Source organism: Stylophora pistillata, chromosome 8 (assembly GCF_964205215.1).
Source record: "Stylophora pistillata chromosome 8, jaStyPist1.2, whole genome shotgun sequence".
Classification (NCBI taxonomy): domain Eukaryota; kingdom Metazoa; phylum Cnidaria; class Anthozoa; order Scleractinia; family Pocilloporidae; genus Stylophora; species Stylophora pistillata.
This window is the reverse complement of record NC_142526.1, coordinates 15,032,603-15,048,709: the sequence shown is the minus strand read 5'-3', so window position 1 is coordinate 15,048,709 and position 16,107 is coordinate 15,032,603. Positions and strand designations below refer to the sequence as shown.

At 39.7% G+C, this 16,107-nt stretch overlaps 2 protein-coding genes across 7 annotated transcripts in view; both read right to left on the bottom strand.

Annotated features, from left to right (window-relative positions):
• Positions 1-1,928: 1,928 nt before the first annotated feature.
• Positions 1,929-4,779, bottom strand: LOC148725165 (uncharacterized). The gene is made up of 3 exons (XM_088731454.1): positions 4,455-4,779; positions 3,868-4,270; positions 1,929-3,633 (listed from the first exon to the last, which is right to left on the bottom strand). Exons 1-3 carry the CDS (start codon positions 4,777-4,779, stop codon positions 1,929-1,931), a joined length of 2,433 nt encoding a protein of 810 aa, XP_088587580.1.
• A 2,000-nt stretch (positions 4,780-6,779) lies between these two features.
• The window catches only part of LOC111332904 (xaa-Pro aminopeptidase 1), a 45,212-nt gene continuing 35,884 nt past the window's right edge, over positions 6,780-16,107 (bottom strand). For 3 of the 6 annotated variants that reach the window (XM_088730341.1, XM_088730342.1, XM_088730344.1), the window contains 5 exons: positions 15,665-15,739; positions 11,609-11,685; positions 10,836-10,883; positions 7,747-7,797; positions 6,780-7,618 (listed from right to left, as the gene is read on the bottom strand). In XM_088730341.1, the coding sequence (XP_088586467.1) occupies positions 7,490-7,618; positions 7,747-7,797; positions 10,836-10,883; positions 11,609-11,685; positions 15,665-15,739 (380 nt within the window). In that variant the 3' untranslated portion in view covers positions 6,780-7,489. Of the gene's footprint in view, positions 7,619-7,746; positions 7,798-7,941; positions 8,072-10,832; positions 10,884-11,608; positions 11,686-13,479; positions 13,874-13,986; positions 14,034-14,060; positions 15,147-15,664; positions 15,740-16,107 lie in introns of those variants that run through there. The other 3 variants (XR_015990634.1, XR_015990635.1, XM_088730343.1) reach the window with 3 other exon arrangements.

The following is a 16,107-nucleotide window of genomic DNA, read 5'->3' as shown; positions in this document are numbered from 1 at the left end:
ACCGTCCCGGAGATGGTGGTGTCATCTACATATTTCCATAAGCGAGCATTTTTCGACTACTAGATCGTTCATAATAATCAAGAAAAGCCAAGGCCCTAGTTTGGTTCCCTGGGGGACGCCCGATGGTACTGATCCCCACTCAGATACACATTCCTCACTAAGTTTGATTCTTTGATATCTGTCTGACAAGAAGTCGATAACCCAATTAATTACGCTATTTGGCACGTTTAACTTACATAATTTCTTTCTAAGGATGCTATGGTCAATTAAATCAAAGGCTTACGATAATCGAACAAAATAGTTCTTATAGTAGCACCATTCCCGTCGGTGCCCTCAGACCAAACATGAAGCATGTCCAGTAAAGCGAAGGTGGTGGAAGACCTTGGTACTGCGCCATACTGATTCATATCGAGATTATCAAGAACGGCAGGCATGATGTAATCGCGTACCACGAACTCCTCTGCCACCTTCGAGATACATGGAGAGAGTGAGATGGGTCTAAGATCTTTCTTTAGGATTTGCACGGGTTTTTTCTTAGGAAGCGGGGTTACATCAGCCAATTTCCACGAACGACGTAGGCGTTGCTCTTTAAACGATGCGTTGAGAATGTTTCATACAGGAAAAGTAATAAGATCGGCGTATCCGCGCAGAAACCAATTAGGAATCCTTTCAGGACCACATGATTTAAATGGATTAAGTTTTGATAGTGTTTTCCAAACACGTTCTTCGGATACTTCTAGGAACTCCGGGAGATTTTTTCCTAGTGCCAAAGGAGTAATGGGGCACAATAGACGATACTCTTCAAGAGTATCGTCTATTGTGCCCGAGGAATGCTTTATTTATGGAGTTCGTATCGAGGAATGCTTTATTTATGGAGTTCGCCAATTCATGTGTGGGTAAGTTCTCAACTTCCTTAACGTTTATATGATTGATGAGATCGCTTGAGAACATTTTTCCATCGCTTAAACGTTTCATCTCTTTCCACCAAGCTTTGGGGTCTTCCTTCTTCATAAGCGCCACACGTGACTCGTAAAACTTTGATCTACAAAGCTTTCTCTCTCGGTTAACCAGATTCCTATAAAATTTGAATTGAACTGAATCTGCACCTTTTTTGTGGAAAGCCTGTTGCCTTTTCTGAATCAAAACTTTCAAGTGTTGTATCATCCAGGGAGGATCACGTGTATTAAATCGAACTTTGCTCACTTTTTGCGTTTCGAGGACAAACTGACATCAAATGTTCACGAATTATAGTTCTAGCGTGTCGAACCAGTTTACAGGGCATTAAGGAGCGGCGCACTAAAATGGGTGGTTTCACAAACCAATAATAGACGTAGTAAACATGTGACGTTAATTGATGGTACTTAAATAATCAGACTCGTATTTGCAACGAAGGCGCTACAATTAACTTCGGGCATATTTGCAAAATAGACTACTCACAATTGAAAAAGTGACGAAAAACAAGAAAGAACGAGAAAAAAAATTAATGTGGAAAGAATCAAGGGAGCCGAATAACAAGGGCCAATCTAAAGAGGATAGATATCTTCCCATCTCCGCTTTTCGGCTGGGTCGTAGATTACGCTTGAGAATGAATTTGTCGGGAGCAGAGCTTGATTTTCTCGCCAAAGCTGAGACAGATATAGTATTGTGGTCAGATAGACAAATGGGTGGACATGTTTGTGGTTTATCGTAGTGATCTTGCAAATTAGTTCGTACTAAGTCCAGGATGGTATCCTTTCTCGTTGGTTTTTTCAAAATTTGTTTTAGTTGAAAGTGACTTTTAAGCCGTGTGACGTCAAGCCGATTGAAATCGCCGGCTATAATAAACGCACAGTTGGGGTAAATTGACTCCGCCGCGGCCAGAGAGTTGAGCAAATGCTCACGTATAAAATTGTCATTTGCTCCCGGAGGATGATATAATACAACCACTATCAAACAGGAAAACCCGTAAATTTTAGGAAGTTTTGGCCACTCTTCAATTGTGGCAGTGGTCCAATGAAGGCACGCTTTGAGAGCAGTAATGCCTCCGATTTAATCTCATGAGTTGTCAGTCTGTTTGAGGTACACCACGAAAGGACTTGCTTCAGGATAGATTGTAAAATTACTATTATACTCTCAACATCCTTGCCAATAGTAAAGATGGTGGTGTCATCTGCGAACATAAATAACTCACCATCGGAGATGGCATCAGGAAAGTCATTCACATAGACAGAAAAAAGCTTTGGACTTAAAATGGATCCTTGAGGAACTCCATACTTGATAAGTCTGCGATTCGACTTGGTCCCAGATAGTTGTACAAATTGACGACGATTACTAAGGTAGCTGCAAAACCAGGACAGGAAGCTACCCGCAATACCCATTGCCTTTAGCTTTTCTTGGAGGATAGTGTGGTTAACCGAGTCAAACGCCTTGCGAAAATCAAGGAATACGATGCCAACTCTGAGGCCATTATCCAGGGCTTCTTTCCGTGTTTCGGTGAGATGGAGTAGCAGACCTTCTGTTGAATAGTTTTCACGAAAGCCCCACTGATTATCGCTTAACAGGCCGAGAGATTTGATGTGAAGGTCAAGAGAGGTACTAACTATATCTTCCAAAATCTTCCCTGGGATGTTCAGGAGTGAGATAGGTCTAAAACTGTTGACATCGGTTGATCTACCTTTTTTGAAGATAGGATTGACTCGAGATAACTTCCAGTCTGTTGGAAATGTGGCATCATCAAAGCTTTTCTTAAATAGAGGTAGCAGACTATGAACGACTGGGTCACCAAGCAACTTGAGGTCCTTGGCCAAAACAAGGTCAGGGCCTGATGCTTTCCGCGGGTTAGCAGCCTTGTTGACTTTACTCTTGACCTCATCCCAATTTAGGTTAATAGAGGATGTAGTAGGTGTAACACGGTAAATGAACTTCATTAGCAGTGAGCAATCCAAAGGCTCCAGGTTATTAGTGAGATCTTCACAGATGTTAATAAAAAAGTCATTGATGTATTCGGCTTTTGAAAAGTTATCTGTAATGATTACATCATTGTTTTCGTCTATAATTGGTCCAATCGGCTTGGCTTTATGTTTTCTAAGGACCTGATTAGTTAGTTTCCAAAAGTCTTTTGGGTTCTTTGACTCGTTGAACTTGCTATGCCAATAGCTGGACTCAGCATTCCTTTTAACTTCATTTCTCTTATTTCTGTATTGTAACCACTTTACTTGATCTCCTCCTGACGCCTTGGCATTTTTCAATAATTTGTATCTAAGGTTCATTTGCTTCCTGATTGATGAGTTTATCCAAGGTAGGGATTTATCCTTCACTTTAACTTCTCTAACCGGGAGATTTCGATTCAAAACATTGTTATATAGGTAGTTCCAGGTATACAAACTGTCGTCAATGTCATCAAATATACTAGCTACGTGCCAAGGAGCTTGGTCAAATTCAACTTTCAACTGGTCAGTGTCCACCACCTTATAGTTCTTCGTTAAGATTACCTTTGGTTTCCCTTTATTTCTGACTAGTCTTAAAACAGCATACACCAAATGGTGATCAGAGATACCAACATCGATAGATGAGGACTTGTCCACTTTAGATGGCTGGCTGGTGATGATAAGGTCCAGTAGCGATTCAGAGTGGTCTGTAACTCGGGTTGGACCACTAATGACATATTTAACATCAAAACTTTACATGATATGTTTTAGTCGTCTACCATTAATGTTACTTGAATTAGGCATCAAGTCACAATTAAAATCACCAATAAGAACAATATTTTTTCTCTTCAGCCAGATGCCAGTGAGCAATTCCCTAAATGTATCTAAGAACACAGTATCGTGAGGTGGTTTGTATAAACAGCCAATGAGAAAGGATTGCGATCGCATTGTGACATTTAACCAAATAGCCTCAATGTTATGAGCATCCCATTTGTGCACAGGGTTAATTGTAAGGCATTCTTTGTAGTAGATAAGCACACCACCACCATGCCTGTCACGATCCTTCCTTGCCAGGTTGTAGTTGTTAATTGATATCCACTCATTTGAGACGTCCTCACTCAAGTGAGTTTCAGTAATGCCAAGGATGTCGAAGTTAATATCACTTAGAATTAGTTGAATTTCACGAAATTTGCTCGTCAGGCCATTAACATTTAGGTGACCAATTTTCAGATTAATATCCCCAAGTTCCCGTTGTAGGTTATGAGTCACGCTAGCCGTTTCGCTTCGTTGAATTTCCGTATCAGTTGAGACACATGTAGTTTGCAGATTTTGTGGTACGTAACACTGATTTGCATATTCGCCATCTTGGAAGGATATATTTTCTTCAAATTAGGAATCAGAGAAGTCGAAAACCGCTTGAATTGAGTTACTACAGTTTGAACATTTCCAATCACTGATTAACCCCGCTAAGATCTGTCTTTAGATCGGGACGGACAGGCCGCTACATTCTATATGAAAGCTGGAGTTGCATGCAGAACATTCTTGTACATGTTGGGCACTTAACTCTCGTAGCAGGGCCAGGGTGCGGATGGACATCCCCACTACGGACTATCCGAAGAATTTCGGGATTAAAGGAAGCCAAGCTGCTCGAATTGTACGATAACCGTCGCTGAAAGAATCCTGTCCTGGTCAATTCCGTCCTTGGTGTCTTTCCATCGGCACAGGCTGTAAGGAGTGCATGACGAAAAGCAGACCAAGTTACCTCTAAGTCAGGCCCATAGGCGAGTAGATTAGTTCTTTCAGAGCCCGAGGAGGTTATAAAGTACAGAGATAACAGGAGGATAGCGGAGCAAACAGTTTTGCTCCGTGACATGGCGCTGACTGAAGTAAGGTCAGGTCTTCCAACGTTGACAAGCGATTCTGACCATGTCTGCGAAAAAAACTTACTTTTCAACGCTCGATCCGCTCGATAAAGAGAAATATTTTCAACAATAGCTTGTATAGACAACATTGATCCGTTTGAGATCGCAAATAAGGAATGGTCGTCAAATGTTAGCGATTTTCCACCGATAGCTTCCGTGGACCTCGTGAACTATCTAGTTCTAAACGTAAGCAGGTATACTTTGGAGCAATTCAAGGCGTATAAAAGCCTTGAAGCCTACAACCAGTTCGTCTCCGGATGGATAAAGGAGATAAAAGTGAAAAAATTTAAAGATAAGAAGCTGACAGTTATATCTGGAAGGGTAAGTTTAGTAATTTTTCAATGTTAATAGGCCATTTTACAGTTGTGTACTTAGTTGCCAAGCCTTTGATTCAGAGTGAGGCTAAAGATGACCTTGTTTTGATAGAGACCTGTATCTAGTTAGCATGATAACAAAGTGATTTACATTTGAAAGGCAGCAAGGTTTGTATCATAACGAGGTCATCTCTAGCATCACTCCCATTCAAAGGCTTGGCAACCAAGCACACAACTGGAAAATGGACTATTCGACTATCTCTCATGTACTGCATTGACCATGTAGTACTAATTTCATGTTTTCTTTTCACAGTTTAAGTTGCTAAAACTTTAACAAACACCTTAAACGTTAGTTTTGGCTGTTTAAGCTTTCTTTTTCCTTTTTTTTCTTCTGATATTTATTTATTGTTTGTTGTAGGTTATGCATTTACAGCGTGTAAGAGATACCTCTCTCACGTCCTGGATCATTGCACTTGATTCTGGTACTATTGAATCAGCACACTGTAATTGCATGTCTGGCATTGGTGAAACATGCAGTCATGTTGGAGCATCGCTGTTCGCCATTGAATGCTACGTTCGCCACAGAGAGACAAGGACAGTAACACAAGAAAAAGCCCACTGGATTGTGCCACCCACTAGAGAAATCAGCTACGCCCCTGTTTGTGACATTGACTTTACTTCTGCATCTTCTAAGTATAAAAACTTAAATCTCTTTATCGACACTGGGGAAAAGGTCGAGAAGCCTATGAGATTTAATGAACATGCCGTTTAGATATTCCTGCATGTATTCCTCTTGTCTTTAATATTCCATTATCCTTCAAAATCAGGTATAAATCGTTGGAGATGGAGTATTTGGCTTTAATATTCAATAGCTGTTTCCTTGAGTGAGTGTGCGATGAATAGACCATTTTACTCCCGTTCAAAGGCTTGGCAACCAAGCACACAACTGTAAAGTGGACTATTATGCAATACTGTAGGTTGAGCGGAAGAATCTCTATTTCTGTGGATTTCTGGTCCTGGATTAGCTTTTACATCCATATGTATAGTGAGATCCGTCTTAACCAGTTTGTTAGGCAAAATAAGGACGGTGGCTCCACGTTTGGTTGTCTTTCAAACGGTTAAATTACGTCCATGGTTTGAATGGATTTCCACATGCTTGATAGTTGGTCGAAGTATAGTGCAGCAAAAACAGCTAGAATTCCGCTCGAAATAATATAAATCACTCCAAGACCATACCTTCCTTTGGCAAACACCGTTAGGTCCTTTGAATTCTAATCCATTTAGTAAAAGAAGGCAGCAAATATTGATAAATAAAACAAAAAAGAATAGCGAGTTTAACAGTCGTGCAGCCATCATGGCGCATACATTATAGATAAGCTTGCCATGTCCAACTTCTTTGCAGAAATACCATTGGCGGATTTGCTTTTTATTTTATTTTATTTTATTTTATATTTGGTGCCCTATTTGCTAATCAGTGCACGAGTAATACATTTAGGGAGCTTCCCTGCTTTCTAATGGTGATAAAAAGTAACTCCTGGTGTTGTTATTTCTACTAAATACTTGCAAAGCATGCGTAGATGTCGAACAAACTTTCATTTGAATCTTCACCGGAGTCGAGTCAATTGAGGAAGGGAAAATAACTTTACACTGCAACTTTATTGATTGAACGTAGAAGTGTAGATGACAAATTTTGGTGAACACAAAATTAACTCGGCTACCGTGGTTGACTTGTTGAGCCGTTGGAAGAGATTCACCAGGTGTCTTTAAAAACATGCTCGGGATGTTGTGTTCTCACATGCAAATCTTTATGTAAACACTAACAGTTTCATAAATAGTGCCACAAGCAAATAAGCGGCTGGACTCGTGATAAAAAAAAAAGTCCAGTGACTGCTTCAGAACGATTTTTCTTTTCTCTTCTTTTCTTTTCTCTTCTTTTCTTACGCTCTTTGTTTTCAATGATAATTATCATTTGCAATTGAAGATGACATCGCCTGTTGATTCCGGATTGTCCAAGACAGAGCCATCAACCTTGTCCCCTATGTCAAGTTTACGTTTACTTAAATGAAGAGCCCGTACCTTGGTGCAAACGCACAAGTACAAGTTTCGAGGTCTTTTTGATAAAAACAGATAAAAATTCCCGTAAAGCTTTGTTTTAGTAAGTAAGATGTTTCTTTATCTGCGTCAATCACCTGAAAACTTGTAGTGACTGAGAATTACGTTGTCTACCCATTTTCATCTTTGATCATTCGCATCAAAAATAAGCAAACAAACAAAATTAAAAACAAAAGTGATGTTTGGGTGTATCGTTATATTGTAGAAACCACATATACACCGGTTCTAAGTAACACTATGAGAAATACTTCAAAGGCTCCGTTTCCTTCATGAGCCACTTCAAAGCCATTTCCCTTTTCCGTCTTCGGAGCTCCCCTCCTATAACCTCTCTTGTCCTTTCATGATACTCATTCAACCAGTCGACCTGTAACAGAACAAGAAATCCCACTAATAAACCTCGTCAAAAACAACTTAAAAGGGGCCCAACTGGTTTACTGGAACAAGACAATGGTCATTAATTTAGTCCGGAAAATTCCTATCTTTGACAGTTACCTGCGACTTGCTCAACAACGACACGTCGATAAGGTTTCTTTGAAACGGTAACTGTGCGAATTAAAAGAGATGAAAAACAGTGTTAGAAATATGTGCTCGTGTAGATTACTCTCAATGGCCGTTGAAAAGAAGTCATAGTTCCGCTTTGTTACTATAGAAATTTTGATCGGCCAAGTACACCACTCTAAAACAAACCTGTGGCAGAAATGTACAATTACGCATCAACATATGGATATGCCAGTAGACAGAGAAAATCCACCCAGAAAAAAACCATTGCCTCACATGGAACATCGCCAGAATTGATTTAACAGAGTGAGAGTTTCTTCTGAAGGTGAAACAAGAGAGAATAAAGAGGTTGTTGACAGAGCTAGTAATCGGGAGCGATTCGAAGAGGACGTTGTAGGGTATGACTAAAGTGCGGGCAAAGAAGGGAAAGTGGGAAGAAGTGCAACTTCACAGAAGATGAACCAATTTCTTGGTAGGAGCAGCAACCATATGTTTTGAACGATCAGGATCGACTATATTTTTCTCGTCTAAATGTGTCGAATTTTTTTCTGACATGAACATTGGTTATTAAAAGATTTCTTTAATGATTACTTTTGGCGATTAATCACAACCTCACTAAAGAAAACTGCAGAAACTAGGCGTATAATCGACTTTGGATTAGACTTCGAGTCGGACATCGATTTGAACTTCAATTAGATTTTACTATTCACGTATGACAACAATATATGACTTTCATATATTCTTAGCAGATTTTGATATTGTTAAAAGGCTGATAGTTTCTAAAGAAACTGTTTGGCGCTGCGTCGGTGGGGGTAACGAAATAACTTGAATATATCAACAAAGTTGAAATGGTAAATTGGCCACCGTTACGGTTATAAAAGCTGACGTTTCGAGCGTTAACCCTTCGTCAGAGCGAATAGAGGAATTATGGGTTGTGAGTGCTTTTAAAGGCAGAAAATGGAGCAACGTGATTGGTGGGAACATCGCAACGAGAAAAACACGAATAAATTAGTGGAATGAAAAGCGTTAGTTGATACCTGTGGGATTTAGACTGCCGGTTTGAAAGATGTTTTGTCAAGAGTTTTGCGGCTCTCCGTGCTACTTAAGTGTAAGGACAGACCGCAGATTTCCGTATGTTACTTAGAATGATTGGGTAAATTAAAATGTCTAGCGACTGATTTCGATGTGTCCTTGTCATTCCTCTCCACGTCGCGAAGGTGTTCTCGGAATCGGTCACCTAGTCTTCTGCCTGTTTCGCCGATGTATATCTTTTTGCAATAAGTGCAAGTTATGCAATAGATTACATTGGCGGAGGTGCACGTGAAGTGATCGGTGATCAATGGCTACACCATTGGCTTGTTTGAAAAAGTTGTCCCCGAATGAAAAACAATTGAGTGTGAGCACTAATTCGGCTAAGCGTAGTAGTGTTTCAGATTTAGGTTCCTTAACAGTACGTTGATCAAAAAAATGTTTAAGGGCCAGAAGACCTTCGCCATTAGGAATGACAGTGTAAAGAGACGTAATATCCATGGTGAAAAGAAGTTTGTCGCAAAAGGAAGATTCCGACTGCATTCCATTCACTCTCACGTTTCACCCTCACAACCACTCAGTTAAATCTATCATTCTTAAAAACTATTAATTCAAAACGATCCAGAGACAAGCACTATCTTTTCACAGCCTCCGCTCATTTCATTCAAACGCGACAAAAACATAGGCAATTTTTTGGTCAGAAGTTCTTTTCAGACTAATGACCAACCAGGCACTTTTAAATGCGCTCGTGCACGATGCAAAATGTGTCCTTTCATTCACAACACTGATAAAGTATCGGGACCCAAACGATCCATTAAGATCACCGATCACTTCACGTGCACCTCAGCCAATGTAATCTATTGCATAACTTGCACCTATTGCAAAAAGATATACATCGGAGAAACAGGCAGAAGACTAGGTGAAAAATTCCGAGAACACCTTCGAGACGTGAAAAGGAATGACAAGGACACATTGAAACCAGTCGCTAGACATTTTAATTTACCTACTCATTCTAAGCAACATATGGCAATCTGCGGTCTTTCCTTACACTTAGGTAGCACGGAAAGCCGTAAAACTCTTGAACAAAAGCTTATCTTTCAAACCGGCAGTCTAAATCCCACAGGGATCAACGAACGCTTTCATTCCACTAATTTCTTTGTGTTCCACTCGTTGCCATGTTCCCACCAATAACGTAGCTCCATTTTCTGCCTTTAAAAGCACACACAACCCACAATTCCTCTATTCGCTCCGACCAAGTGCTAACGCTCGAAACGTCAGCTTTTTAATCGTTACGGAGGCCAATTTACCATTTCAACTTTGTTGATATATCCAAATTATTTCGTTTGAAACTATCAGCCTTTTAACAATATTAAAATCTGCTAAGAATATATGAAAGTCAAATTAAACCCCAATTCCCATTTCGAACGCGAACTCGAATCCAAACTCGATGGCTCTCGCTTCCCACAACTACACAACCCAGGTCATCCTTTTTTTCACAAATCCCTGTTGATTCGGGTTTTATCAATTTTTGAGAAGATCGATGGCTTCACTCAAAAATTTTGTTGATCGGAGGATTTGCGTACCCCTATTCACTCTCCTTCCCTCCACTTATGAGAGGTGGTCTGTTTTATGTTTTGCGGGTGTAACATATGATAAAAAGGCGTAAATGAACATAGCTATAACTAATAATTTTTTCGGCGTTTCGAGGACAAACTGACATCAAATGTTCACGAATTATAGTTCTAGCGTGTCGAACCAGTTTACAAGGCATTAAGGAGCGGCGCACTAAAATAGGTGGTTTCACAAACCAATAAATAGACGTAGTAAACATGTGACGTTAATTGATGGTACTTAAAATAATCAGACTCGTATTTGCAACGAAGGCGCTACAATTAACTTCGGGCATATTTGCAAAATAGACTACTCACAATTGAAAAAGTGACGAAAAACAAGAAAGAACGAGAGAAAAAAATTAATGTGGAAAGAATTAGTGGAAAAACGTGACTTCAACAGTTATGAATTTTGCTCAGTTGGCTACAGAGCGGAGTACTTACAAATGTTACGGGTTCGAACTCAAGATAGTCCACTCCATCGAAATGGTACTGTTCAAAATAAAAGATGAAATATACATCTTAATACTACGCTGAAAGAAGAAAGTTATAACAACTGACAACCAATTTCAAATTTCTATAAGATTACCCGCACTCTGATCGATCAAAATATATCGTTTAAACATACTTACAACTTCTAAATTTTCAAAAGATTTATTTTTCGAAAAGGCATAGTACCCTCCTGTAAGTGCAAAAGGAAAGCTTTTTATTTGTGATATTTTATCTTTGAGCTTATCTAGTCTCTCGGAAGTCAGCTAGAGGTTAGATGTCTGGTTCCCGAGGTGGAGGGGGGGAGGAACAGGTAGGTTTGTTTTCAATGAGTCTCAACGGTTACGGTGTTTTTCGATCGGTCCAGGGAAGCACTGACAGAAATGCACCCCTGGTGGGATACATTGAGATTTAGGCGAGACCACACGGTCACCTATAAGGCCATGACAAAGGTATTTAGAGGAAAGGAAAGCGCGGATGTCTACCAACTCTGTATTGCACACGTTCCTGCAACTTGACCAATGAATAAAAATGAAGCTAAGTTAAGGTGGTAAAAGTTTGCAAGGTACAAACCTGTGAAGATCCATTGTTTTAGGGAAGCTACAAACACAACGAGACAAGCAAGCCAATCTTTTCTACTTGCGTTTTCCTTTCTACCTTTATCCAGCCTTAAGCTATATTAGATTTTTTTATGCCAAAATTTTCAAGGAAAGGAAATGGTTTCTGACCTTTGTTTTGGCAACTTTCACAAGCACAGCTGTTTCAAGTCGGACTCCAAAGTGGCCATCTTCATAATATCCGGGTTCTAAGGAAATAAATGCTCGGTGAATGATCATTTACTTCTCATAACTGAATTCCAACCAGCCAATTTTCGACCGGGAAAAGTGCTCTTTACTTCTATAGTATATACCAAATGGAATCATTGATTGCGAAGCAATCGACCCTATGTTTTAAGGCTGATAGTTTCGAAAGAAACTGTTTGGGGCTGCGTCGGTGGGAGTAACGAAATAATTTGGATATATCAACAAAGTTGAAATGGTAAATTGGCCACCGTAATGATTACAAAAGCTGACGTTTCGAGCGTTAGCCATTCTTTCGTCGCCATTCGCTCCGACGAAGGGCTAACGCTCGAAACGTCAGCTTTTGTAATCGTTACGGTGGCCAATTTACCATTTCAACTTAGTTGATATATCCAAATTATTTCGTTACTCCCACCGACGCAGCCCCAAACAGTTTCTTTCGAAACTATCAGCCTTTATTTTTAAGTAAAATTTTCTTGGTTGTCTTCACATCTGCATCTGTCTCCACCATGAGCTCTGGATACCATGATCTTCGACTAAATATAGTTCCAAAAAGATACGTGTGAATAGCATTAAATGAAGACACACAAGAATGAGATTTCGTTAATGGAGACACAAAAATGGACTTTTTAATAATATGAAAAAACATGAAATAGCGGAAGCCGCAGGAGCGAACTCTTGTTACACTTCACGCTATCATCACGCAACTGAGACAGCCCCTGAAGAAAATTCCTCATAACATAATAATAATAATAATAATAATAACAATAATAATAATAATCGTTTATTCAACCTTTTTGCAGCATACACTGAATTACAAGGCGGGTCATTAATTACAAATACTTCTACGTTACACCTAAATATAACTATTATAGATATTAATTACATGTAAACATTGAATACTATGTAAATATTGAATACTATCGAAATATTAAATACTATGGGTATTAAGACGAATCGTAATTCGGTATTTTAAACGTGGTTCTGTTATTTGATGATGCAAAAATTACGAATCTATTAGATCTTGGAGAGGCAGGTACAGACACAGTTTCTCCCGTCCTAAGGGCATATGGTCTTGTGAATGCACAACGCGGCACTAACTTTCGTAGTAGGTCAGAAGAAGAGTGACTTCGCTTGAGGAATGTTATGCACGCATCCTCCCTCCTCTGGCGCAGAAAAATTAAGTCGAATTTCTTAAGCGCGTCCTCATAACTCAAAGACGGAAAGATTATTTTTAGTGCCCTCTTTTGTACCGATTCAATGTGATCACGCATTGCGTGAGGCCAGCCCAAGCGGGGCTAGCATACTCTAAAACAGATCTGATGATGTTACAGTAGACCAGAATAAGCTGCCTATCAGTTAATCAGCACTTCTTAAGAGCACGTATTACATATAACCGCTTGTTCCCTTTCTTTATAATATGAAAGACAAGTTCGCTCCATTTTAAGTTTTCCGATAAGTGAACCCCTAACAGCTTGTAACAGGAAACCTTTTCTATCAGAGAATTACCAAAAAGTAGAGGGGCTGGCGGAAACGGCCAATACTGCAAAAAACTAATGCGCATTTCTTTGCACTTTTTACTGTTAAGAATCATTTCCGATGTCATTGGCAGCAATTTTTAATACAGTTGTTTGTTTTCGGTAAGAAAATATGCTTGATACGTGAGGCAGTAACCATAGTAACGGTATTAGGAAAGTTTCTTTACCGTTATGCGGAAAAGTGGTGAACGCAGTTTTTAAACATATGCATCAATCGCTTAGCCAAATAAAGAATATGAAATAACTTTGTAATGCACTTACTATATGTTCGAAATTTGCCTTCTTTTCTAACCGATCGGTTGGGTCTCACAAATCTTTGCCTTTATGTTTCTCCCTCTCCTAGACTACCTGCTGCTAACGTAAGTCAACTTCTTGTTCTTCCATTGTGACCTGAAGTTTCAGGATCTGTTTTTGTGGTTGATTTTGTCTCCTTCCCTTAACTTCGCCGAATTCAGCCCTTTTCTTTCTAATCGTGGTGGTTTCACTTTCGTGCTTGAATTGCCCGCCACAGCATCTCACTAATATGAACAAATGTCCAGCTGTTGTGCATGATTAGTCAGTTTGTACTGAAATACGCCTTTCTGTTTGTCTCTGGGACTGACCACTTGACTCGGACGATCGAGAGTGGGAACGTGACCTGCTTCAGAGCCTGTTGCTGAAGGAAGTCAGGAAAATAGGTTAAACAACATCGCATTGATAAGTCATGGTTGTCCAGCAAAGCGAAGTTGACACTGACTAACTATGAATGTTGAAATGAATTTCACGTACCAGCTTATCATTCTTTTTCAAAGTTTTATCCGTGGGCAGAGGTAATGCTACAATGCGAAAAGAGAAGAAGGCAGAAGACTGCACAGATGACGCGATATTGACGCAAAGCGAAATCACCAGTAATTTCAACCGATGAGAGATGTGATGATACTTGAGAAACTTCTGGTATGTGTTGCGTATTTGAGTGAAAACCCAACCTTGCGTATGTGTCATGCGCAATCCGACCATTGATGAGTATTTTATATTTAGCACAATAGTTAGATTCTGGTCAATCCAGTTCTTTAGAACTTCATTATGCTGTACAGCCAGTTCAAAAATCAACCTTTACGTGATCTCAGGATTTAAGTTCCTCTTTCGACATGCCCAAAGTGGTATCGATCCTGGATTTTTCCTCTGATCCCTCATCACTAGCCTTGGATCCCTGATCCCAGACTTCTGAGCCTTTTGATCCCTGATCCGACATACCTCATTACGGCCCCGGTATAAAGAATTCAACGCAACGTATTTCGAAAGTAATTTTGCTTTCACATAGACGATTCTTTTTAAGAATTATCCTACTCTTTAATTATTTTCCAACGCAATTAATTTAGGGTGCCATTTTCTACTTTTGTCGCTCACACTTTCAGTCTTAAATAATTAGTAATAACTAGAATAATAGAACAGAAAACGTAACTCCAATTCACGCGTAAATATGCATGGATGTGTCCGGAGAGTTCACAAGGCTCGAAAAAGTTTTCTGAGATCCGTGTTCACAGAGAACAGTCCCCTTCGAGGAACAGATAGTACCCTTGGACAAAATCGTTTCCGTTATCTTTTCAAAAGCTCGGAGCAAAATGTTTGCAAGCAGCTTACTGTTTGTAATAGATGTTCACTTTTACGTGGGATTTTATCAACAAACAGATTTGACTCATCTTCTATAGAAACATTTAATCGCCCTTCCAACCGCAAACTTCTAAAGGAAGCATATTCGTCACGGCACGCGTTTAAACCAGTCTCACGCGAGCGAAAATATTTCTTGGATTATAATAGATGTTATCGACCCGTCCAGCTCCGTGTGCAGTTTTATCAAAAAATATTTTGTCAATTAAGTCTCCCTATGAGGGCTTTGTGAGTTAGGGCGGGTAAGGATGGAAAACAGTTTCGGTCCAGTGGGATGGGAGCTGAAAGAGGAAAGGTGGAGAAGGAAGAGCATCGATCAAATGATTACATGCTTGTTTACTGAATATGGAGTGGCCAGACGGGAAAATAATTGGCTCTCGGTGATGAATTAATAGTTTCCTGTGCTCGGTTCACACGTTATGACCTTAGGCCGATTATGTCCCGTTCTGTCCTCCTAATAATTCAATAGTACATATCATCGCACCTGGGCTGTTTTACTTTTATCGGTCCAAAAGGACTGTTTTGCTTTGTTCTGTTTTGTTTTTTTCTTTATATCAGAGACAGTAAAATGTCTAAAAACTCAAACTCTCATTATCTATGCACTACTTAAAATGCTAATGCTTACAAATTCTGGCTTCAATGCTCAGCCTTTATAGTAATAGCGCCCAACTAATGTCTTGGAGGTATGCATTTGAATCGCATCGAAGCCTAAATTCTCTTGGGCTTGTTTTCACAGTTATTTATATTAAGGCCTCCATATAACTTTAACATTAACAATCGGCATTTATGTGACTCTTACCGTCAGATAGAATCATTCCAGGCATCAAAATTTTCTCGTCCTCTATGGGAAATCCTGGAGCTATACACTGGGGTCCTATACAAGAATTTTAACAGTAATTTAAGGTTAATGATTGATTATTAATAATTGCACATCAGGTCAGAGTTGCTAGAGGGTAATAGTAATAGTAAGTAATAATAGTAATAGTAATCAAAGTTTAATGTCTTTACGTGGGGCATGGCTACCCATATTACCCGAGCCAGAGGCTCATGTATGAAACGCAGGACAACAACCCACCCACCCCACCCCAGGGGAGGACATCCATCGCACAGTAATCTCGTGCGTGGGAAGTTAACGTCTCCTACCCCTAACCCTGCAGGAGACGGGACCTCCATTTACTCGTCCCTATCCGAGAAGACTAGAATATCTAAACCATTTCTTGATGTTATAGAAAGGCAGCATAT